The sequence below is a fragment of the Oncorhynchus keta genome, chromosome 10, assembly GCF_023373465.1.
Source record: "Oncorhynchus keta strain PuntledgeMale-10-30-2019 chromosome 10, Oket_V2, whole genome shotgun sequence".
NCBI classification, from domain to species: domain Eukaryota; kingdom Metazoa; phylum Chordata; class Actinopteri; order Salmoniformes; family Salmonidae; genus Oncorhynchus; species Oncorhynchus keta.
In genome coordinates, this window is record NC_068430.1 from 8,244,989 (window position 1) to 8,270,893 (window position 25,905).

General features: G+C 40.8%; 1 protein-coding gene across 1 annotated transcript in view; it reads right to left on the bottom strand.

The window, feature by feature from the left end:
* Positions 1 to 731: 731 nt before the first annotated feature.
* LOC118378816 (leucine-rich repeat-containing protein 3-like) overlaps positions 732 to 25,905 on the bottom strand; it is a 28,983-nt gene continuing 3,809 nt past the window's right edge. Inside the window, exons 2-3 of the mRNA XM_052526400.1 lie at positions 7,505 to 7,987; positions 732 to 7,292 (exon numbers count right to left, since the gene is read on the bottom strand). Coding sequence (XP_052382360.1) covers positions 6,722 to 7,292; positions 7,505 to 7,926 — 993 coding nt within the window. The 5' untranslated portion in view covers positions 7,927 to 7,987 and the 3' untranslated portion in view covers positions 732 to 6,721. The remainder of the gene's footprint in view (positions 7,293 to 7,504; positions 7,988 to 25,905) is intronic.

The following is a 25,905-nucleotide window of genomic DNA, read 5'->3' on the forward strand; positions in this document are numbered from 1 at the left end:
TTTGGGGTTGATATTCACCCCCCATAATGCTCCAGAGAAGAGTGTGTGGGGGGTTGATATTCACCCCCCCATAATGCTCCAGAGAAGAGTGTGTGGGGGGTTGATATTCACCCCCCCATAATGCTCCAGAGAAGAGTGTGTGGGGGTTGATATTCACCCCCATAATGCTCCAGAGAAGAGTGTGTGTGGGGTTGATATTCACCCCCCCCCCATAATGCTCCAGAGAAGAGTGTGTAGCGTTAAAACTTATCTGGGGAGATGATTTGTTTCTGAAACCTGAAAGTATGATTGAACTTTGTTGTTGACGGTATTATATTCCCAGAGATAGAATCCAAATGTAGATCCTGTGTCCTGTGTGGCTCTTTCCGTTGGTCTGTGTGTTTGAGCTCAATGGATATCGAGGGGTGGAATGTAGGGTTAGGGTTAGGGTTAGGGTTAGGATATGGATATCGAGGGGTGGAATGTAGGGTTAGGGTTAGGGTTAGGGGTTAGGGTTAGGGTTAGGGGTTAGGGTTAGGGTTAGGGTTAGGGGTTAGGGTTAGGGGGTTAGGGTTAGGGTTTTTAGGGTTAGGGTTAGGGTTAGGGTTAGGGGTTAGGGTTAGGGTTAGGGTTTAGGGTTTAGGGTTAGGGTTAGGGTTAGGGTTAGGGTTAGGGTTAGGGTTAGGGTTAGGGTTAGGGTTATTAGGATATGGATATCGAGGGGTGGAATGTAGTCACAACACACAAGGAGAGACCATGGATCACAAGTGGGTGGCACCCCAATTTATTTGTTGTTTTCTTCATCGGAGAGAGTATGCAACATTTTTGTGAGGAGGTGCGAAGTTCATATCATGTACTATTTTGTAAAATGTAAAAACCTTTTTTCAATATTTTCAGATTGTTTTTTAAGCATGCTAGATAAGAGAAGGGAGACATTTCCAACCGCTGTCATCAGTAACTGTATGAACCGATTGTCATCCTGTCTTTACATTTTTTCCCCTTTTCTTTCCTGACCTTTCACCTTTCACCTTTCACCGTAGCAATAAAAGGTAGAAGCATTTCTCTAAACAACACAGAGCCACGTTTATTTTATTTTTCCCCCGTAATTTGGTTTTAAAGTTCATTTATGATGTGATGTATTGGTTCCCGAATCTACGATGTCGTCGTCTTTGTTTAGAATAATGATTGACATTTAAAACAACAGGAGAAAAAAACTAAATCAGCAAGATGAAAATACATCACAAATAAACCCCTGTTGTAAAAATGCCACAGAAGGAGGCATGCTTGGTTCTTGTTGTCTGGGTTATTGGCATCTCCACAGACCGGGTTTGTCACTCAGGTTGTGGTATTCATTGTAGCCTATGACGTAAAACAGTTACACTACAGTTAATGACAGGACATTGCAATCAATTAAAGGAGTTGGGTTATCAATTAAAGGAGTTGGGTTATCAATTAAAGGGACTGTGCAATCAATTAAAGGAGTTGGGTTATCATTATAAAGGGACTGTGCAATCAATTAAAGGAGTTGGGTTATCATTTAAAGGGACAGTGCAATCATTTAAAGGAGTCGGGTTATCATTTAAAGGGACTGTGCAATCAATTAAAGGAGTTGGGTTATCATTTAAAGGGACAGTGCTATCATTTACAGGAGTTGGGTTATCATTTAAAGGGACTGTGCAATCAATTAAAGGAGTTGGGCTATCAATTAAAGGGACAGTGCAATCATTTACAGGAGTTGGGTTATCATTTAAAGGGACTGTGCAATCAATTAAAGGAGTTGGGTTATCGTTTAAAGGGACTGTGCAATCAATTAAAGGAGTTGGGTTATCATTTAAAGGGACTGTGCAATCAATTAAAGGAGTTGGGTTATCATTTAAAGGGACTGTGCAATCAATTAAAGGAGTTGGGTTATCATTTAAAGGGACTGTGCAATCAATTAAAGGAGTTGGGTTATCATTTAAAGGGACAGTGCTATCATTTAAATTAACAGTGATATCATTTAAATTGACAGTGCTATCATTTAACTTGACAGTGCTATCATTTAACTTGACAGTGCTCTCTTTTTAATTGACAGTGCTATCATTTAACTTGACAGTGCTATCATTTAACTTGACAGTGCTATCATTTAACTTGACAGTGCTCTCTTTTTAATTGACAGTGCTATCATTTAACTTGACAGTGCTATCATAATTAACTTGACAGTGCTATCATTTAACTTGACAGTGCTCTCTTTTTAATTGACAGTGCTATCATTTCAATTCACAGTGCTATCATTTAACTTGACAGTGCTATCATTTAACTTGACAGTGCTATCATTTAACTTGACAGTGCTCTCTTTTTAATTGACAGTGCTCTCTTTTTAATTGACAGTGCTATCATTTCAATTGACAGTGCTATCATTTCAATTGACAGTGCTATCATTTAAATTGACAGTGCTATCATTTTAATTGACAGTTCTCCCTTTTAAATTGACAGTGCTCCCTTTTAAATTGACAGTGCTATCATTTAAATTGACAGTGCTATCATTTAAATTGACAGTGCTCTCTTTTAAATAGACAATGCTATCATTTAATTTGACAGTGCTATCATTTAAATTGACAGTGCTATCATTTAACTTGACAGTGCTATCATTTAACTTGACAGTGCTATCATTTAAATTGACAGTGCTATCATTTAAATTTACAGTGCTATCATTTAAATTGACAGTGCTATCATTTAAATTGACAGTGCTATCATTTAAATTGACAGTGCTATCATTTTAATTGACAGTGCTCCCTTTTAAATTGACAGTGCTCCCTTTTAAATTGACAGTGCTATCATTTAAATTGACAGTGCTATCATTTAAATTGACAGTGCTATCATTTAAATTGACAGTGCTATCATTTAAATTGACAGTGCTCTCTTTTAAATAGACAATGCTATCATTTAATTTGACAGTGCTATCATTTAAATTGACAGTGCTATCATTTAACTTGACAGTGCTATCATTTAACTTGACAGTGCTATCATTTAAATTGACAGTGCTATCATTTAAATTGACAGTGCTATCATTTAAATTGACAGTGCTATCATTTAAATTGACAGTGCTATCATTTAAATTGACAGTGCTATCATTTAAATGGACAGTGCTATCATTTAAATTGACAGTGCTATCATTTAAATTGACAGTGCTATCATTAAAATTGACAGTGGTATCATTAAAATTGACAGTGCTATCATTTAAATTGACAGTGCTATCATTTAAATTGACAGTGCTATCATTTAAATTGACAGTGCTATCATTTAAATTGACAGTGCTATCATTTAAATTGACAGTGCTATCATTTAAATTGACAGTGCTATCATTTAAATTGACAGTGCTATCATTTAAATTGGCAGTGCTATCATTTACATTGACAGAGCTATCATTTAAATTGACAGTGCTATCATTTAAATTGACAGTGCTATCATTTAAATTGACAGTGCTATCATTTAAATTGACAGTGCTATACCACAACCTGTGCTAGAATGGAACTCTGAATGCCACAACATTACACAAACACAATACAAAACCTCTTAGGGTTTGTCTGAGACAAAAGTAATAGGAATATCTCCATAGAAACGTACCACATATAGGCTACTGTACAAACCATTTTTTTTTTTTCATGAAACACATAATATCCCATTCTGATTGATATAGCAACAATATGGTACAGGACTCATTCTCAATCAATAATGTCAGGGGAAAAAAGTCATTGAACGTATTACACACATTCACCAGCATGCTTTCATTTAGTTCACGACATTAAGCTATTCGGTCTGGATCGCTGAAGCGTTACAGATTCTGTGATATACATTTTAAGATCATTTCCCATTGAGCTGGCATGTGCAACGTTTACCGTGAATGCGGTCTCCGCTAAAGTGGGAACATTGCCTTTCGATTTTAATTAGGCTGTAATGCTGAACTTCCATGACTGAATAGAGTCCCTAGTTTCAATCCATGGCGTGTTCGCGGACACTGCATTCACGGTAATAGCTGCATATATTACGACTCAATTGGAAATATCTCAAAGTCAACTGTCTCTTTAAACTCACTTCACTAACAATAAGAAAGTCCAGGGAGAAAATATAGGACCATAACTTTAACCACACAGACAGAAAACCAGTTCTTAATAAAACATCACTAAGAAGATACGTTAGGATCCACAGAAACAAGGCATTTCAAAAACAAGTTTGTTTCATTCATCTGATAATTTTTAACAAAAGATAAATGTTAATTATTCAATCAATTCTAAAATCAGGTCTTCATTTAATTTCTCTGCTTCCGAGAGACAGATGATACCCTGCCGTCATACACTAGCCTCTCCTAACTTGACCAATTTAGAAATGATTGCTTGTTACGTACTTGATGACTAAAAAAAGGGATTCAGCACCTGCTTCCTAGGGCCAGGGTAACATTAGAACAGCAGGAAGGAATGGATGTAGTGCGGATTGAGGGATTAGTGGGGTTTAATATAATTATAACTTTATTTGTATATCGCTTTTCGATACAAGTAACATGCTTCACATCATAAAATAAAATCACTAAGCATCTTTACAAAAGTGTGTCTTCGGTAAGGGATTTAAAAAGAGGCACTGAATCTATAAGCCTGGTGTCCTCTGGCAGACCATTCCAAAGTCTCGGGCAAATGCCCGATCTCCGTTAGTTTTCAACCTAGACTTTGAATTGGTCAACAGTGGCCTGCCAGAGAATCTCAGGCTGTGTCCTGGCTCGTAGGGTGATAAAACACAGGATATGAATGTAGATGACTGGCTGGTTCAGACTCAGTGACCTTGTAGAGTGAGAGGTTAAAATAGCCTTCACTGATCATCAAGGGCTGGAGAGAGATAAAAGTAAGAGTAATCACCCTGAACACTAAACAACATCACATGTCTTTGGAACCTGATATACAGAATAGAAACAGACAGTCCCTATTTACAGACAGACCAGTATTGATGATGAAAGCCACCAGTATTGAAGATGAAAGCCACCAGTATTGAAGATGAAAGCCACCAATATTGAAGATGAAAGCCACCAGTATTGATGATGAAAGCCACCAGTATTGAAGATGAAAGCCACCAGTATTGAAGATGAAAGCCACCAGTATTGATGATGAAAGCCACCAGTATTGAAGATGAAAGCCACCAGTATTGATGATGAAAGCCACCAGTATTGATGATGAAAGCCACCAGTATTGATGATGAAAGCCACCAGTATTGATGATGAAAGCCACCAGTATTGAAGATGAAAGCCACCATTATTGAAGATGAAAGCCACCAGTATTGATGATGAAAGCCACCAGTATTGATGATGAAAGCCACCAGTATTGAAGATGAAAGCCACCAGTATTGATGATGAAAGCCACCAGTATTGATGATGAAAGCCACCAGTATTGATGATGAAAGCCACCAGTATTGATGATGAAAGCCACCAGTATTGATGATGAAAGCCACCAGTATTGATGATGAAAGCCACCAGTATTGATGATGAAAGCCACCAGTATTGATGATGAAAGCCACCAGTATTGATGATGAAAGCCACCAGTATTGAAGATGAAAGCCACCAGTATTGAAGATGAAAGCCACCAGTATTGAAGATGAAAGCCACCAGTATTGATGATGAAAGCCACCAGTATTGATGATGAAAGCCACCAGTATTGATGATGAAAGCCACCAGTATTGATGATGAAAGCCACCAGTATTGAAGATGAAAGCCACCAGTATTGAAGATGAAAGCCACCAGTATTGAAGATGAAAGCCACCAGTATTGAAGATGAAAGCCACCAGTATTGATGATGATAGCCACCAGTATTGAAGATGAAAGCCACCAGTATTGAAGATGAAAGCCACCAATATTGATGATGAAAGCCACCAGTATTGATGATGAAAGCCACCAGTATTGATGATGAAAGCCACCAGTATTGATGATGAAAGCCACCAGTATTGAAGATGAAAGCCACCAGTATTGATGATGAAAGCCACCAGTATTGAAGATGAAAGCCACCAGTATTGATGATGAAAGCCACCAGTATTGATGATGAAAGCCACCAATATTGATGATGAAAGCCACCAGTATTGATGATGAAAGCCACCAGTATTGATGATGAAAGCCACCAGTATTGATGATGAAAGCCACCAGTATTGATGATGAAAGCCACCAGTATTGAAGATGAAAGCCACCAGTATTGAAGATGAAAGCCACCAGTATTGATGATGAAAGCCACCAGTATTGATGATGAAAGCCACCAGTATTGATGATGAAAGCCACCAGTATTGATGATGAAAGCCACCAGTATTGATGATGAAAGCCACCAGTATTGATGATGAAAGCCACCAGTATTGATGATGAAAGCCACCAGTATTGATGATGAAAGCCACCAGTATTGATGATGAAAGGTGCTGATCTGGTCTTTCTCTCCATTTGGACAGCGTTAGAGCTGTGCATATGCCAGTGGATACAAAAACCTTCATTTTTTTGTATAAATGTAGGGCAAAAATATATAAATAATTATGGAAAAGTAGTTACAAAAATAAAATGCTGTAATCATTTAATTAAAGTCAAAGTTGTTATAGATAGTCCCTTTTCAATTAACAAGCTCCATCCCAATACAGAGACATGAATTGTCCCTACGGCCTTTTCGTAGGCCTTCCCTTGGTTGTTTTTGTAAAATAGACTGTGTTCTCAATAACCTACCTGATTAAAGAAAGGCAATAAATAAATAGTTCAGAGACCAGTGCTTATCGTGTCTGACTCCGTGACTGTTTTCCTCGGACTGGGCAAACTCTTCAGATACTCCAGATGTCTTCTGGTCTCAGCCTGGTTCTGTCTCACGTAGTAGACCACATAAACAATGACCATGAAGAACCACACGAACATGGTCACCAGCATAGCCACATCCGTGGTCTTCCGCTGGAGATTACAGAAGTTCACCCCAGAGTCAAGCAATTTAACCAGCGGTTGACCGGCGTGCTCCCCTGCACCCCCTGGATCCTCCCAGCGACTCACCTCCCCGGCGCTCCTCACCGAGCTCTCACACACGATCCCGTTGACCGTCTCCGGCTCTAGATTTAACGTCTCCATCAGCTCCTGCAGGGTACAGTCGCAGTGCCACGGGTTGTGGTAGAGGCGCGTCTTGGCCCGCGTGGAACTGAACTCGTCCCGGCTGGCCTGGCGTAACAGGTTGTGTGAAAGATCCAGGAGACGGAGCTCTGAGCTCAGGTGACGCAGGGCCCCGGAGGAGAGGGTGTCGATGCGGTTGTGGGAGAGGTAAAGCTCCCTCAGGTGGGTCAGCTCCCTGAAGGGAAGGTATATAACAAGAGGAAGTGTCAGAAACATCATAACTAGACCTGGAACTAAAACCAAAACGGGAGCCAGATATGAATTAAAATGAAAGAAATAGAAAAATAAATATTAATTCATTAATTCATTAATCAATGAATAAATGAACTAATGACAATAATGAAGGTGAAGGTGAATTTAAAAAATCCCAATTGTTATCTTCCTTGCCTAAAGGCGCTCTCGGGGAGCGAGCGGATGTAGTTCCTCTCCAGGTGGAGGGTGACGGTGTCCGGAGGAAGGCCTTGGGGGAACTCACGGAGCCCAGCGTCCGTACACAGCACCATGCTGCTCTCCCACACACAGTGGCAGCTGTCAGGGCACTGGGGGAACACCGGGGAGAGTAGGAGGAGCAGGACCAGCAGGGTGAATGACCAGCCTCCCAGGCCTCGACCCAGGTCTCTCCCAAGCCTTGTCTCCTGCCCCAGCCATGTCCTGGTTCCCTGCCCTCTCTCTCTCGCCCTCCCTCTCTCCAGTCTTCTTTCTGTCCCAAGCTTTGTGCCCAGCCCTCCTCTCTCCAACACTTTACCCAATCCTCTCCGCAGCCCCAATCCATCTCCTCCATGACATCCAGTCCTCCCGCTGAGGCACATGTCCTCACCATAGCCCCCGACACACCCCAGGTCCAGAGGGAGATGCCAGGGCCAGCAGAGCCTGGTGGAACAGAACAGAAAACAGCATGAGAAGAAGCTATAGAACACACAGAACATCCACAGGAGGTTAGTGGAAAGTTCACAGTACACCCACATCCACAGATGTTGGAGTGAAAGAACACATGGGAGGAACTTTGATTGGTGGAGAAGAAAAAGAACACATGGAAGGAACTTTGATTGGTGGAGAAGAAAAAGAACACTGTAAACAAATCCACTAAAGAACACACAGAAAAAAACTAATTTGGCTTTGAGACAGGAGCTGGATACGTTCTGTAGATGTTCACAAGGGAAAGTTGTTTTGTTATGGCAATGATTCAACCCTTATGTGATAAGGACCTTAGGACTTTGAACATAACGACCTGAGGGTTGACATTTTCTTATAATAATCACTCTTGGGAGTTGTGATGCCACAAGGGTGTCTGTGTCTCTGTCCATGGTCATAGAGTTTGTTAGGGCATACAGAGAGAGGAGGGGTGAAAGAAAGAAATAAAGAAATAAAGAAATAAAGAAAGAAAGAAAGAAAGAAAGAAAGAAAGAAAGAAAGAAAGAAAGAAAGAAAGAAAGAAAGAAAGAAAGAAAGAGAACGAGAGAGAGAGAAAGAGAGAGAACGAGAGAGAGAGAGAGAGAGAGAGAGAGAGAGAGAGAGAGAGAACGAGAGAGAGAGAGAGAGAGAGAGAGAGAGAGAGAGAGAGAGAGAGAGAGAGAGAGAGAGAGAGAGAGAGAGAGAGAGAGAGAGAGAGAGAGAGAGAGAGAGAGAGAGAGAGAGAGAGAGAGAGAGAGAGAGAGAGAGAGAGAGAGAGAGAGAGAGAGAAAGAGGTATGTATATATAGACATAATGACAATTGTCTTTATTATTTTGGAACTTTTATGGTTGTAATGTTTACTGTCAATTTTTTATTGTTTATTTTACTTTTGTTTATTATCTATTTCTGGCAATGTACACATATGTTTCCAATTTATTTTTTATTTAACCTTTATTTCACCAGGTAGTCCAGTTGAGAACAAGTTCTCATTTACAATTGCGACCTGGCCAAGATAAAGCAAAGCAGTTCGACACATACAACACAGAGTTACACATGGAATAAAACAAACATAGTCAATAATACAATAGAAAAAGTCTATATACAGTGTGTGCAAATGTGGTAGGATAAGGGAGGTTAGGCAATTGTGGCGAAGTAATTACAATATAGCAATTAAACACTGGAATGATAGATGTGCAAAAGATGAATGTGCAAGTAGAGGTACTGGGGTGCAAAGGAGCAAGATAAATAAATACATGCAGTATGGGGGATGAGGTTGGATGGGCTATTTACAGTTGGGCTATGTACAGGTGCAGTGATCTGTGACCTGCTCTGACAGCTGCTGATTAAAGCTAGTGAGAGCCTGGAAGGAGAGTTTACAGTCTAACCAGACACCTAGGTATTTGTAGTTGTCCACATATTCTAAGTCAGAACCGTTCAGAGTAGTGATGCTGGACGGGCGGGCAGGTGCGGGCAGCGATCGGTTGAAGAGCATGCATTTAGTTTTACTTGCATTTAAGAGCAGTTAGATGCCACAGAAGGAGAGTTGTATGGCATTGAAACTTGTCTGGAGGTTAGTGTCCAAAGAAGGGCCAGAAAAATACAAAATGGTGTCGTCTGCGTAGAGGTGGATCAGAGAATCACCAGCAGCAAGAGCGACACCATTGATGTATACAGAGAAGAGGGTTGGCCTGAGAATTGAACCCTGCGGAACTCCCATAGAGACCGCCAGAGGTTCAGACAACAGGCCCTCCGATTTGATACACTGAACTCTATCAGAGAGGTAGTTGGTGAACCAGGCGAGGCAATCATTTGAGAAACCAAGGCTGTTGAGTCTCCCGCTAAAATGTCGAAAGCCTTAGCCAGGTCCATGAAGACGGCTGCTCAATGGGATTGAGATCCGGGTTCTTCGTTGACCATGGCAGAACACTGACATTCCTGTCTTGCAGGAAATCATGCACAGAATGAGCAGTATGGCTGGTGGCATTGTCATGCTGGAGGGTTATGTCAGGATGAGCCTGCAGGAAGGGTACCACATGAGGGAGGAGGATGTCTTCCCTGTAACGCACAGTGTTGAGATTGCCTGCAATGGCAACAAGCTCAGTCCGATGATGCTGTGACACACCACCCCAGACCATGACGGACCCTCCACCTCCAAATCGATCCCGCTCCAGAGTACAGGCCTCGATGTAACGCTCATTCCTTTGACAATAAACACGAATCCGACCATCCCCCCTGGTGAGACAAAACCGTGACTCGTCAGTGGAGAGCATTTTTTGCCAGTCCTCTCTGGTCCAGCGATGGTGAGTTTGTGCCCATAGGCGACGTTGTTGCCGGTGATGTCTGGTGAGGAGCTGCATTACTACAACAGGCCTACAAGCCCTCAGTCCAGCCTCTCTCAGCCTATTGTGGACAGTCTGAGCACTGATGGAGGGATTGTGCGTTCCTGGTGTAACTCGGGCAGTTGTTGTTGCCATCCTGTACCTGTCCCGCAGATGTGATGTTCGGATGTACCGATCCTGTGCAGGTGTTGTTACACGTGGTCTGCCACTGTGAGGACTGATCAGCTGTCCGTCCTGTCTCCCTTTAGTGCTGTCTTGGGCATCTCACAGTACGGACATTGCAATTTATTGTCCTGGCCACATCTGCAGTCCTCATGCCTCCTTGCAGCATGCCTAAGGCACGTTCACGCAGATGAGCAGGGACCCTGGGCATCTTTCTTTTGGTGTTTTTCAGAGTCTTTAGTGTCCTAAGTTTTCATAACTGTGACCTTCATTGCCTATCGTCTGTAAGCTGTTAGTGTCTTAACGACCGTTCTACAGGTGCATGTTCATTAATTGTTTATGGTTCATTGAATAAGCATGGGAAACAGTGTTTAAAACCTTTACAATGAAGATCTGTGAAGTTATTTGGATTTTTACGAATTATCTTTGAAAGACAAGGTCTTTAGTAAAATAGTCAAATCAAGAAAAACCCTTAAATGAGTAGGTGTACCAGTCAAAAGTTTGGATACACCTACTCATTTAAGGGTTTTTCTTTAAAAAATAAATATATGTATGTATGTATGTATATACATATATACATATATTTATTTTTTAAGCAGTAGGTATTTGTATTTGAAATTTTCAGGAAAACTGACAGCCGCAACCAACCATAGAAATATAATCCATAGATGGAAGTTCTGGCAGCCATTGACAGGACTGGCAGCCATTGCCAGGACTGGCAGCCATTGACAGGACTGGCAGCCATTGCTAGTGTACCCATGAGTTTAAAGGGATACTTCCAGGAGTTCATCTGACTCTGGGGAAGTACATCAATAGCATCATTGCCAAAATCCTAAAGTATTATTTTAACAGTCAAAATTGCCAGAGTTAGAGGTTCCAAAATGATTCTATGGATTATATGTCTATGGCCACAAACCACAAAGCAACAAGATGTTCAATATTTGGCACAGTCGCTACCCAAATTGCAGTCTTCCCGACTGTAAGTGCTTGTGACGAAATGTAATCCCAAGAAATTGTTTATAAACTAGTGATTCTCTGTGGCTAAATGATGCTCTCTGGTCTAGTATAACTAGTGATACTCTGTGGCTAAATGATGCTCTCCGGTCTAGTATAACTAGTGATTCTCTGTGGCTAAATGATGCTCTCCTGTCTAGTATAACTAGTGATTCTCTGTGGCTAAATGATGCTCTCTGGTCTAGTATAACTAGTGATTCTCTGTGGCTAAATGATGCTCTCTGGTCTAGTATAACTAGTGATTCTCTGTGGCTATTCTCTGTGGCTAAATGATGCTCTCTGGTCTAGTATAACTAGTGATTCTCTGTGGCTAAATGATGCTCTCTGGTCTAGTATAACTAGTGATTCTCTGTGGCTAAATGATGCTCTCTGGTCTAGTATAACTAGTGATTCTCTGTGGCTAAATGATGCTCTCTGGTCTAGTATAACTAGTGATTCTCTGTGGCTATTCTCTGTGGCTAAATGATGCTCTCTGGTCTAGTATAACTAGTGATTCTCTGTGGCTAAATGATGCTCTCTGGTCTAGTATAACTAGTGATTCTCTGTGGCTAAATGATGCTCTCTGGTCTAGTATAACTAGTGATTCTCTGTGGCTAAATGATGCTCTCTGGTCTAGTATAACTAGTGATTCTCTGTGGCTAAATGATGCTCTCTGGTCTAGTATTTTGAATGATTTATGTCTGTTCATACAGGAAGGAATATCATTTTAGGGCAAAATTATTAAAATGTATCATGGGGTGCTTCAGCCCCTCCAGCAACCCTCCTTCCGGCAGCTATGCAGTAGACAGAGGAGATTAAGGTTCAGGACAATCAAGGACACTGGGTAAAGGGGAATAAAAAATACAGATTAAGCCTGTTCATCTGAAAAATCCTCCTTGTCACATAGTCACAACTCGCTACCAAAGGCCCATAAAGAGAGGATGACATTAATGGTTGCATCTCATTGTTATGAAGGAAATGGCCATCACTTGTATTTATTTATTATTCAATAACCAGCCACATATTATAGACTGGTTCCTTTATAGTGCACTACTTCAGTAACCTAGTTCCTATTTAGTTACCTAGTTCCTATATAGTGCCCTACTTTAGGTACCTAGTTCCAATATAGTCTGTTACTTTAGGTACCTAGTTCCAATATAGTCTGTTACTTTAGTTACCTAGTTCCTATATAGTGCCCTACTTTAGTTACCTAGTTCCTATATAGTCTGTTACTTTAGTAACCTAGTTCCTATATAGTCTGTTACTTTAGTAACCTAGTTCCTATATAGTGCCCTACTTTAGTTACCTAGTTCCTATATAGTGCACTACTTTAGTTACCTAGTTCCTATATAGTCTGTTACTTTAGTAACCTAGTTCCTATATAGTCCGTTACTTTAGTAACCTAGTTCCTATATAGTGCACTACTTTAGTTACCTAGTTCCTATATAGTCTGTTACCTAGTTCCTATATAGTCTGTTACTTTAGTTACCTAGTTCCTATATAGTGCCCTACTTTAGTTAACTAGTTCCAATATAGTGCCCTACTTTAGTTACCTAGTTCCTATATAGTCTGTTACTTTAGTAACCTAGTTCCTATATAGTCTGTTACTTTAGTTACCTAGTTCCTATATAGTCTGTTACTTTAGTTACCTAGTTCCTATATAGTGCACTACTTTAGTAACCTAGTTCCTATATAGTCTGTTACTTTAGTAACCTAGTTCCTATATAGTGCACTACTTTAGTAACCTAGTTCCTATATAGTGCCCTACTTTAGTTACCTAGTTCCTATATAGTCTGTTACTTTAGTTACCTAGTTCCTATATAGTCTGTTACCTAGTTCCTATATAGTGCCCTACTTTAGTTACCTAGTTCCTATATAGTCTGTTACTTTAGTTACCTAGTTCCTATATAGTCTGTTACCTAGTTCCTATATAGTGCACTACTTTAGTTACCTAGTTCCTATATAGTGCACTACTTTAGTAACCTAGTTCCTATATAGTCTATTACTTTAGTTACCTAGTTCCTATATAGTGCCCTACTTTAGTTACCTAGTTCCTATATAGTCTGTTACTTTAGTTACCTAGTTCCTATATAGTCTGTTACTTTAGTTACCTAGTTCCTATATAGTCTGTTACTTTAGTTACCTAGTTCCTATATAGTCTGTTACTTTAGTTACCTAGTTCCTATATAGTGCCCTACTTTAGTTACCTAGTTCCTATATAGTCTGTTACTTTAGTTACCTAGTTCCTATATAGTCTGTTACTTTAGTTACCTAGTTCCTATATAGTGCACTACTTTAGTTACCTAGTTCCTATATAGTCTGTTACTTTAGTTACCTAGTTCCTATATAGTCTGTTACTTTAGTTACCTAGTTCCTATATAGTGCACCACTTCATCTACTGGGAGAAGAGAAGAGGAAGTGGAGGAGGCCTGAAACTACAATCTATACTTACTGCTATAAATCATCAGATTTACTGGTTGCAGTAAATGGGAGATGTCAGAAAGACAATCCTCATATTTTTCCTATAACGCGACAATATGGATCTGAGAACTGTACAAATGACACGTCTGTGACATCAATATATACAGTACAGTACACATATTTTTTTAAATGAATCAATACAGTACTGATTAAATCTGTATGTAAAACATTCACGTTTGACATTTTATCCAGACTGCCGCACAGTGCATTCATCTTAAAAGATAGCTTGGTGAGACAACCCCACATCAGTCTACACCTGCATTGATTGCTGTTTGGGGTTTTTAGGCTGGGTTTCTGTACAGCACGTTGTAAGAAAGTCTTTATAAAATACATTTCATTGACTGATTTGATTGAACTATAAAGTACATCACCATTCCATTCCAGCTAAACAACAGATCGTTTTTTTAACCTAAATAATAATAATAATAATATATGCCATTTAGCAGACGCTTTTATCCAAAGCGACTTACAGTCATGTGTGCATACATTCTACGTATGGGTGGTCCCGGGGATCGAACCCACTACCCTGGCGTTACAAGCGCCATGCTCTACCAACTGAGCTACAGGACCACCTAAAAACAGACACATTTTAATACACATCTAAAATCTGTAAATAAAAAATCTGAGAACACTAATATTTTACACACATGAAGGTACCCAGAACCAATCATTTAATTTCTGATTAAAAAAAAGTTGTTTTTATTTTGTGGATATAGCATTTTGGAAATAAACTCTTCACATACTCTTTCATACATACATAACAATATTTCAACACAACAGACATTACCAGCCTCTTATCCCATCTCCTGCCTCTACATACCCTCCCTCCCTGACTCCCTCCCTCCCACTCACCCTCCCTACATACCCTCCCTCCCTCCATCCCTCCCACTCACCCTCCCACTCACCCTCTATCTATCCATCCCTCCCTCCCACTCACCCTCCCTACACACCCTCTATCTATCCCTCCCTCCCACTCACCCTCCCTACACACCCTCTATCTATCCATCCCTCCCTCCTACTCACCCTCCCTACACACCCTCTATCTATCCATCCATCCCTCCCTCCCTCCCACTCACCCTCCCTACATACCATCTATCTATCTATCTATCTATCTATCTATCTATCTATCTATCTATCTATCTATCTATCTATCTATCTATCTATCTATCTATCTATCTATCTATCTATCCCTCCCTCTATCTATGCATTCATCCATCCATCCCTCCCTCCCTCCCTCTCTCCATCCCTCCCTCCCTCCCACACACACATCTGACAAGCATGACATTACATTCATCTACACTCTCTCTCATTAATTAACCATTGAATCCACCTCCCAACAGATCATCCTAACTCATGTTCCAGTGATGATACATCTCTGTGTTTTATAGTAGTCAGGGACATTAATTGCGTTCCAAATGACACCCTATTCCCTATATAGTAGCACAGTGTACAACCAGGGCCCTGGTCAAACGTAGTGCACATTACAGGGACTAAGGAGCCGTTTGGGAATCAGACTGCGACATTAGACACAGTGGGATGTGTGAGTACCACTGCTGATATACTATACCAGACCAGCACATTAATCCTCCCTCACAGTGTCCATAAGCACACAGCTAGAAGAGATACAGATCATGGGCTGTGGGCTGGTTTGTGGGCTGGGCTGTGGGCTGGGCTGTGGGCTGGTTTGTGGGCTGGGCTGTGGTTGGGCTTTGGTTGGGCTGTGGGCTGGGCTGTGGTTGGGCTGTGGTTGGGCTTTGGTTGGGCTGGGCTGTGGGCTGGGCTGGGCTGGGCTGGGCTGGGCTGTGGGCTGGGCTGTGGTTGGGCTGTGGGCTGGGCTGTGGTTGGGCTGTGGGCTGGGCTGTGGTTGGGCTGTGGGCTGGGCTGTGGTTGGGCTGTGGTTGGGCTGTGGGCTGGGCTGTGGTTAGACTGTGGGCTGGGTATTGGGCTGGGTTGTGGGCTGGGTATTGGGCTGGGCTGTTGGCTGGGTATTGGGCTGGGTTGTGTCTGGGTTGTGGGCTGGGTATTGGGCTGGGTTGTGTCTGGGTTGTGGGCTGGGTATTGGGCTGGTTTGTGTCTGGGTTGTGGGCTGGGCTGTGGGCTGGGTTGTGTCTGGGTTGTGGGCTGGGCTATGGGCTGGGTTGTGTCTGGTTTGTGGCTGGGTATTGGGCTGGGTTGTGTCTGGGTTGTGGGCTGGGTTGGGCTGGGTTGTGGCTGGGTTGGGCTGGGTTGTGGCCGGGTATTGGGCTGGGTTGTGGGCTGGGTATTGGGCTGGGCTGTGGGCTGGGTTGTGGCTGGGTATTGGGCTGGGCTGTGGGCTGGGTTGTGGGCTGGGTATTGGGCTGGGCTGTGGGCTGGGTTGTGGTTGGGTTGGGCTGGGCCGTGGGCTGATTTGTGGCTGGGTTGTGGGTTGTGGACTGGGCTGTGGCTGGGTGGTGCTGGTGAATATGACATGCGTTTGTCCTAGTTGGAGCTATCTAGTGTGGATAATTACACAGCTGGAAGAGACACAGCTTGGGCTGGGGACTGGGTTGGGTTGATGTTACAGTATTTAAAACCCACCACTAATGTGTGTGGCCCAAGAGCTCTATTTTCATGTTATCTGACCATAGCACCACTTGGAGTTTGCTAAACGGCATTGGCACTTGGAACTCCGAGCGGTGCTATGGGCAGATGACATGAAAATAGAGCTCTTGGGCCACACATACCAGTGGTGGGTTTGGTGTTCAAAAACAGAAGCAAACCTACTGTAAAATATGGTGGTGGATCTTTGATGTTATGGGTCTGTTTCACTTCCACTGGTCCTGGGGTCCTTGTTATAATAATAATAATAATAATAATATATGCCATTTAGCTGACGCTTTTATCCAAAGCGACTTACAGTCATGTGTGCATACATTCTACGTATGGGTGGTCCCGGGAATCGAACCCACTACCCTGGCGTTACAAGCGCCATGCTCTACCAACTGAGCCACAGAAGGACCACCCATACCAAGGTCAACGGCATCATGAATTTCACCCAGTACCAAGACATTTTAGGCCATTTTGCAATGGCCATGTCAGCCTCCCAACGTGCTCTCCGAGCTCTTAAAACATTCTATAAAAAGCCTCAGTGTTGTTATCCTCCCAAGGGGAGGGTGCTGAAGTATTGAAAGAAGGGGTGCCAATAATATTGTTTTCATTTTTTTTGTATTACTTATTAAATAAAATCTCTTTCTCTAAGTAATTGTATTCTTATAAAATATTATAATTTATACATTTTTTTGTTTGTTGCATACAATATATTTCCATCTTTGCATTATTTTTATCAAGGGGACCAATGTAATCTATCTCCTGTGTAGAGTATCTCCTGTGTTGTATGTAATCTATCTCCTGTGTAGAGTATCTACTGTGTTGTATGTAATCTATCTCCTGTGCTGTAGGTAATCTATCTCCTGTGTTGTAGGTAATCTATCTCCTGTGTAGAGTATCTACTGTGTTGTAGGTAATCTATCTCCTGTGTAGAGTATCTACTGTGTTGTAGGTAATCTATCTCCTGTGTAGAGTATCTACTGTGTTGTAGGTAATCTATCTCCTGTGTAGAGTATCTACTGTGTTGTAGGTAATCTCAGTGGTGGCAGATATAAATAAATATATGCCATTTAGCAGACGCTTTTATCCAAAGCGACTTACAGTCATGTGTGCATACATTCTACGTATGGGTGGTCCCGGGAATCTCCTGTGTAGAGTATCTACTGTGTTGTAGGTAATCTATCTCCTGTGTAGAGTATCTCCTGTGTTGTAGGTAATCTATCTCCTGTGTAGAGTATCTACTGTGTTGTAGGTAATCTATCTCCTGTGTAGAGTATCTCCTGTGTTGTAGGTAATCTATCTCCTGTGTAGAGTATCTACTGTGTTGTAGGTAATCTATCTCCTGTGTTGTAGGTAATCTATCTCCTGTGTAGAGTATCTCCTGTGTTGTAGGTAATCTATCTCCTGTGTAGAGTATCTCCTGTGTTGTAGGTAATCTATCTCCTGTGTAGAGTATCTCCTGTGTTGTAGGTAATCTATCTCCTGTGTAGAGTATCTACTGTGTTGTAGGTAATCTATCTCCTGTGTTGTAGGTAATCTATCTCCTGTGTAGAGTATCTCCTGTGTTGTAGGTAATCTATCTCCTGTGTTGTAGGTAATCTATCTCCTGTGTTGTAGGTAATCTATCTCCTGTGTAGAGTATCTCCTGTGTTGTATGTCATCTATATCCTGTGTAGAGTATCTCCTGTGTTGTATGTAATCTATCTCCTGTGTAGAGTATCTACTGTGTTGTAGGTAATCTATCTCCTGTGTAGAGTATCTACTGTGTTGTAGGTAATCTATCTCCTGTGTTGTAGGTAATCTATCTCCTGTGTAGAGTATCTACTGTGTTGTAGGTAATCTATCTCCTGTGTAGAGTATCTACTGTGTTGTAGGTAATATATCTCCTGTGTAGAGTATCTACTGTGTTGTAGGTAATCTATCTCCTGTGTAGAGTATCTCCTGTGTTGTAGGTAATCTATCTCTGTGTAGAGTATCTCCTGTGTTGTAGGTAATCTATCTCCTGTGTAGAGTATCTCTGTGTTGTAGGTCATCTATCTCCTGTGTACAGTATCTACTGTGTTGTAGGAAATCTATCTCCTGTGTAGAGTATCTACTGTGTTGTAGGTAATCTATCTCCTGTGTTGTAGGTAATCTATCTCCTGTGTAGAGTATCTCCTGTGTTGTAGGTAATCTATCTCCTGTGTAGAGTATCTACTGTGTTGTAGTAATCTATCTCCTGTGTTGTAGGTAATCTATCTCCTGTGTTTTAGGTAATCTATCTCCTGTGCTGTAGGTAATCTATCTCCTGTGTTGTAGGTAATCTATCTCCTGTGTAGAGTATCTACTGTGTTGTAGGTAATCTATCTCCTGTGTAGAGTATCTACTGTGTTGTAGGTAATCTATCTCCTGTGTAGAGTATCTACTGTGTTGTAGGTAATCTATCTCCTGTGTAGAGTATCTACTGTGTTGTAGGTAATCTCAGTGGTGGCAGATATAAATAAATATATGCCATTTAGCAGACGCTTTTATCCAAAGCGACTTACAGTCATGTGTGCATACATTCTACGTATGGGTGGTCCCGGGAATCTCCTGTGTAGAGTATCTACTGTGTTGTAGGTAATCTATCTCCTGTGTAGAGTATCTACTGTGTTGTAGGTAATCTATCTCCTGTGTAGAGTATCTACTGTGTTGTAGGTAATCTATCTCCTGTGTAGAGTATCTACTGTGTTGTAGGTAATCTATCTCCTGTGTAGAGTATCTCCTGTGTTGTAGGTAATCTATCTCCTGTGTAGAGTATCTACTGTGTTGTAGGTAATCTATCTCCTGTGTAGAGTATCTCCTGTGTTGTAGGTAATCTATCTCCTGTGTAGAGTATCTCCTGTGTTGTAGGTAATCTATCTCCTGTGTAGAGTATCTCCTGTGTTGTAGGTAATCTATCTCCTGTGTAGAGTATCTCCTGTGTTGTAGGTAATCTATCTCCTGTGTTGTAGGTAATCTATCTCCTGTGTAGAGTATCTCCTGTGTTGTAGGTAATCTATCTCCTGTGTAGAGTATCTACTGTGTTGTAGGTAATCTATCTCCTGTGTTGTAGGTAATCTATCTCCTGTGTAGAGTATCTACTGTGTTGTAGGTAATCTATCTCCTGTGTAGAGTATCTACTGTGTTGTATGTAATCTATCTCCTGTGTAGAGTATCTACTGTGTTGTAGGTAATCTATCTCCTGTGTAGAGTATCTACTGTGTTGTAGGTAATCTATCTCCTGTGTAGAGTATCTCCTGTGTTGTAGGTAATCTATCTCCTGTGTAGAGTATCTACTGTGTTGTATGTAATCTATCTCCTGTGTAGAGTATCTACTGTGTTGAAGGTAATCTATCTCCTGTGTAGAGTATCTACTGTGTTGTAGGTAATCTATCTCCTGTGTTGTAGGTAATCTATCTCCTGTGTAGAGTATCTACTGTGTTGTATGTAATCTATCTCCTGTGTAGAGTATCTACTGTGTTGTAGGTAATCTATCTCCTGTGTAGAGTATCTACTGTGTTGTAGGTAATCTATCTCCTGTGTTGTAGGTAATCTATCTCCTGTGTAGAGTATCTACTGTGTTGTATGTAATCTATCTCCTGTGTAGAGTATCTACTGTGTTGTAGGTAATCTATCTCCTGTGTAGAGTATCTACTGTGTTGTAGGTAATCTATCTCCTGTGTTGTAGGTAATCTATCTCCTGTGTTGTAGGTAATCTATCTCCTGTGTAGAGTATCTACTGTGTTGTAGGTAATCTATCTCCTGTGTAGAGTATCTACTGTGTTGTAGGTAATCTATCTCCTGTGTAGAGTATCTACTGTGTTGTAGGTAATCTATCTCCTGTGTAGAGTATCTACTGTGTTGTAGGTAATCTCAGTGGTGGCAGATATAAATAAATATATGCCATTTGCAGACGCTTTTATCCAAAGCGACTTACAGTCATGTGTGCATACATTCTACGTATGGGTGGTCCCGGGAATCTCCTGTGTAGAGTATCTACTGTGTTGTAGGTAATCTATCTCCTGTGTAGAGTATCTACTGTGTTGTAGGTAATCTATCTCCTGTGTAGAGTATCTACTGTGTTGTAGGTAATCTATCTCCTGTGTAGAGTATCTACTGTGTTGTAGGTAATCTATCTCCTGTGTAGAGTATCTCCTGTGTTGTAGGTAATCTATCTCCTGTGTAGAGTATCTACTGTGTTGTAGGTAATCTATCTCCTGTGTAGAGTATCTCCTGTGTTGTAGGTAATCTATCTCCTGTGTAGAGTATCTCCTGTGTTGTAGGTAATCTATCTCCTGTGTAGAGTATCTACTGTGTTGTAGGTAATCTATCTCCTGTGTAGAGTATCTCCTGTGTTGTAGGTAATCTATCTCCTGTGTTGTAGGTAATCTATCTCCTGTGTAGAGTATCTACTGTGTTGTAGGTAATCTATCTCCTGTGTAGAGTATCTCCTGTGTTGTAGGTAATCTATCTCCTGTGTTGTAGGTAATCTATCTCCTGTGTAGAGTATCTCCTGTGTTGTATGTAATCTATCTCCTGTGTAGAGTATCTACTGTGTTGTATGTAATCTATCTCCTGTGTAGAGTATCTACTGTGTTGTAGGTCATCTATCTCCTGTGTAGAGTATCTCCTGTGTTGTATGTAATCTATCTCCTGTGTAGAGTATCTCCTGTGTTGTATGTAATCTATCTCCTGTGTAGAGTATCTACTGTGTTGTATGTAATCTATCTCCTGTGTAGAGTATCTACTGTGTTGAAGGTAATCTATCTCCTGTGTAGAGTATCTACTGTGTTGTAGGTAATCTATCTCCTGTGTTGTAGGTAATCTATCTCCTGTGTAGAGTATCTACTGTGTTGTATGTAATCTATCTCCTGTGTAGAGTATCTACTGTGTTGTAGGTAATCTATCTCCTGTGTAGAGTATCTACTGTGTTGTAGGTAATCTATCTCTGTGTTGTAGGTAATCTATCTCCTGTGTAGAGTATCTACTGTGTTGTATGTAATCTATCTCCTGTGTAGAGTATCTACTGTGTTGTAGGTAATCTATCTCCTGTGTAGAGTATCTACTGTGTTGTAGGTAATCTATCTCCTGTGTTGTAGGTAATCTATCTCCTGTGTAGAGTATCTCCTGTGTTGTAGGTAATCTATCTCCTGTGTAGAGTATCTACTGTGTTGTAGGTAATCTATCTCCTGTGTAGAGTATATACTGTGTTGTATGTAATCTATCTCCTGTGTAGGGTATCTACTGTGTTGTAGGTAATCTATCTCCTGTGTAGAGTATCTACTGTGTTGTAGGTAATCTATCTCCTGTGTTGTAGGTAATCTATCTCCTGTGTAGGTATCTACTGTGTTGTAGGTAATCTATCTCCTGTGTAGAGTATCCACTGTGTTGTATGTAATCTATCTCCTGTGTAGAGTATCTACTGTGTTGTAGGTAATCTATCTCCTGTGTAGAGTATCTACTGTGTTGTAGGTAATCTATCTCCTGTGTTGTAGGTAATCTATCTCCTGTGTAGAGTATCTCCTGTGTTGTAGGTAATCTATCTCCTGTGTGGTATCTGCTGTGTTGTGGTAATCTATCTCCTGTGTTGTGGGTAATCTATCTCCTGTGTAGAGTATCTACTGTGTTGTAGGTAATCTATCTCCTGTGTAGAGTATCTACTGTGTTGTAGGTAATCTATCTCCTGTGTAGAGTATCTACTGTGTTGTAGGTCATCTATCTCCTGTGTAGAGTATCTCCTGTGTTGTATGTAATCTATCTCCTGTGTAGAGTATCTCCTGTGTTGTATGTAATCTATCTCCTGTGTAGAGTATCTCCTGTGTTGTATGTTATCTATCTCCTGTGTTGTAGGTAATCTATCTCCTGTGTTGTAGGTAATCTATCTCCTGTGTAGAGTATCTCCTGTGTTGTAGGTAATCTATCTCCTGTGTAGAGTATCTACTGTGTTGTAGGTAATCTATCTCCTGTGTAGAGTATCTACTGTGTTGTATGTAATCTATCTCCTGTGTAGAGTATCTACTGTGTTGTAGGTAATCTATCTCCTGTGTAGAGTATCTACTGTGTTGTAGGTAATCTATCTCCTGTGTAGAGTATCTACTGTGTTGTAGGTAATCTCAGTGGTGGCAGATATAAATAAATATATGCCATTTAGCAGTATCTAGCTTTTATCCAAAGCGACTTACAGTCATGTGTGCATACATTCTACGTATGGGTGGTCCCGGGAATCTCCTGTGTAGAGTATCTACTGTGTTGTAGGTAATCTATCTCCTGTGTAGAGTATCTACTGTGTTGTAGGTAATCTATCTCCTGTGTAGAGTATCTACTGTGTTGTAGGTAATCTATCTCCTGTGTAGAGTATCTACTGTGTTGTAGGTAATCTATCTCCTGTGTAGAGTATCTACGTGTTGTAGGTAATCTATCTCCTGTGTAGAGTATCTACTGTGTTGTAGGTAATCTATCTCCTGTGTAGAGTATCTCTCTGTGTTGTAGGTAATCTATCTCCTGTGTAGAGTATCTCCTGTGTTGTAGGTCATCTATCTCCTGTGTAGAGTATCTACTGTGTTGTAGGTAATCTATCTCCTGTGTAGAGTATCTACTGTGTTGTAGGTAATCTATCTCCTGTGTTGTAGGTAATCTATCTCCTGTGTAGAGTATCTCCTGTGTTGTAGGTAATCTATCTCCTGTGTAGAGTATCTACTGTGTTGTAGGTAATCTATCTCCTGTGTAGAGTGTTGTAGGTAATCTATCTCCTGTGTAGAGTATCTACTGTGTTGTAGGTAATCTATCTCCTGTGTAGAGTATCTACTGTGTTGTATGTAATCTATCTCCTGTGTAGAGTATCTACTGTGTTGTAGGTAATCTATCTCCTGTGTAGAGTATCTACTGTGTTGTAGGTAATCTATCTCCTGTGTAGAGTATCTCCTGTGTTGTAGGTAATCTATCTCCTGTGTAGAGTATCTACTGTGTTGTATGTAATCTATCTCCTGTGTAGAGTATCTACTGTGTTGAAGGTAATCTATCTCCTGTGTAGAGTATCTACTGTGTTGTAGGTAATCTATCTCCTGTGTTGTAGGTAATCTATCTCCTGTGTAGAGTATCTACTGTGTTGTATGTAATCTATCTCCTGTGTAGAGTATCTACTGTGTTGTAGGTAATCTATCTCCTGTGTAGAGTATCTACTGTGTTGTAGGTAATCTATCTCCTGTGTTGTATGTAATCTATCTCCTGTGTAGAGTATCTACTGTGTTGTATGTAATCTATCTCCTGTGTAGAGTATCTACTGTGTTGTATGTAATCTATCTCCTGTGTTGTATGTAATCTATCTCCTGTGTTGTAGGTAATCTATCTCCTGTGTTGTAGGTAATCTATCTCCTGTGTAGAGTATCTACTGTGTTGTAGGTAATCTATCTCCTGTGTAGAGTATCTCCTGTGTTGTATGTAATCTATCTCCTGTGTAGAGTATCTACTGTGTTGTAGGTAATCTATCTCCTGTGTAGAGTATCTACTGTGTTGTAGGTAATCTCAGTGGTGGCAGATATAAATAAATATATGCCATTTAGTAGACGCTTTTATCCAAAGCGACTTACAGTCATGTGTGCATACATTCTACGTATGGGTGGTCCCGGGAATCTCCTGTGTAGAGTATCTACTGTGTTGTAGGTAATCTATCTCCTGTGTAGAGTATCTACTGTGTTGTATGTAATCTATCTCCTGTGTAGAGTATCTACTGTGTTGTATGTAATCTATCTCCTGTGTAGAGTATCTACTGTGTTGTAGGTAATCTATCTCCTGTGTAGAGTATCTACTGTGTTGTATGTAATCTATCTCCTGTGTAGAGTATCTACTGTGTTGTAGGTAATCTATCTCCTGTGTAGAGTATCTCCTGTGTTGTAGGTAATCTATCTCCTGTGTAGAGTATCTCCTGTGTTGTAGGTAATCTATCTCCTGTGTAGAGTATCTACTGTGTTGTAGGTAATCTATCTCCTGTGTAGAGTATCTCCTGTGTTGTAGGTAATCTATCTCCTGTGTTGTAGGTAATCTATCTCCTGTGTAGAGTATCTCCTGTGTTGTAGGTAATCTATCTCCTGTGTAGAGTATCTACTGTGTTGTAGGTAATCTATCTCCTGTGTTGTAGGTAATCTATCTCCTGTGTAGAGTATCTACTGTGTTGTAGGTAATCTATCTCCTGTGTAGAGTATCTACTGTGTTGTAGGTAATCTATCTCCTGTGTAGAGTATCTACTGTGTTGTAGGTAATCTATCTCCTGTGTAGAGTATCTACTGTGTTGTAGGTAATCTATCTCCTGTGTAGAGTATCTCCTGTGTTGTAGGTAATCTATCTCCTGTGTAGAGTATCTACTGTGTTGTATGTAATCTATCTCCTGTGTAGAGTATCTACTGTGTTGTAGGTAATCTATCTCCTGTGTAGAGTATCTACTGTGTTGTAGGTAATCTATCTCCTGTGTTGTAGGTAATCTATCTCCTGTGTAGAGTATCTACTGTGTTGTATGTAATCTATCTCCTGTGTAGAGTATCTACTGTGTTGTAGGTAATCTATCTCCTGTGTAGAGTATCTACTGTGTTGTAGGTAATCTATCTCCTGTGTTGTAGGTAATCTATCTCCTGTGTAGAGTATCTACTGTGTTGTAGGTAATCTATCTCCTGTGTAGAGTATCTCCTGTGTTGTAGGTAATCTATCTCCTGTGTAGAGTATCTCCTGTGTTGTAGGTAATCTATCTCCTGTGTTGTAGGTAATCTATCTCCTGTGTAGAGTATCTCCTGTGTTGTAGGTAATCTATCTCCTGTGTAGAGTATCTACTGTGTTGTAGGTAATCTATCTCCTGTGTAGAGTATCTCCTGTGTTGTAGGTAATCTATCTCCTGTGTAGAGTATCTACTGTGTTGTAGGTAATCTATCTCCTGTGTAGAGTATCTACTGTGTTGTAGGTAATCTATCTCCTGTGTTGTAGGTAATCTATCTCCTGTGTAGAGTATCTCCTGTGTTGTAGGTAATCTATCTCCTGTGTAGAGTATCTACTGTGTTGTATGTAATCTATCTCCTGTGTAGAGTATCTACTGTGTTGTAGGTAATCTATCTCCTGTGTAGAGTATCTACTGTGTTGTAGAGTAATCTATCTCCTGTGTTGTAGGTAATCTATCTCCTGTGTAGAGTATCTCCTGTGTTGTAGGTAATCTATCTCCTGTGTAGAGTATCTCCTGTGTTGTAGGTAATCTATCTCCTGTGTTGTAGGTAATCTATCTCCTGTGTAGAGTATCTCCTGTGTTGTAGGTAATCTATCTCCTGTGTAGAGTATCTACTGTGTTGTATGTAATCTATCTCCTGTGTAGAGTATCT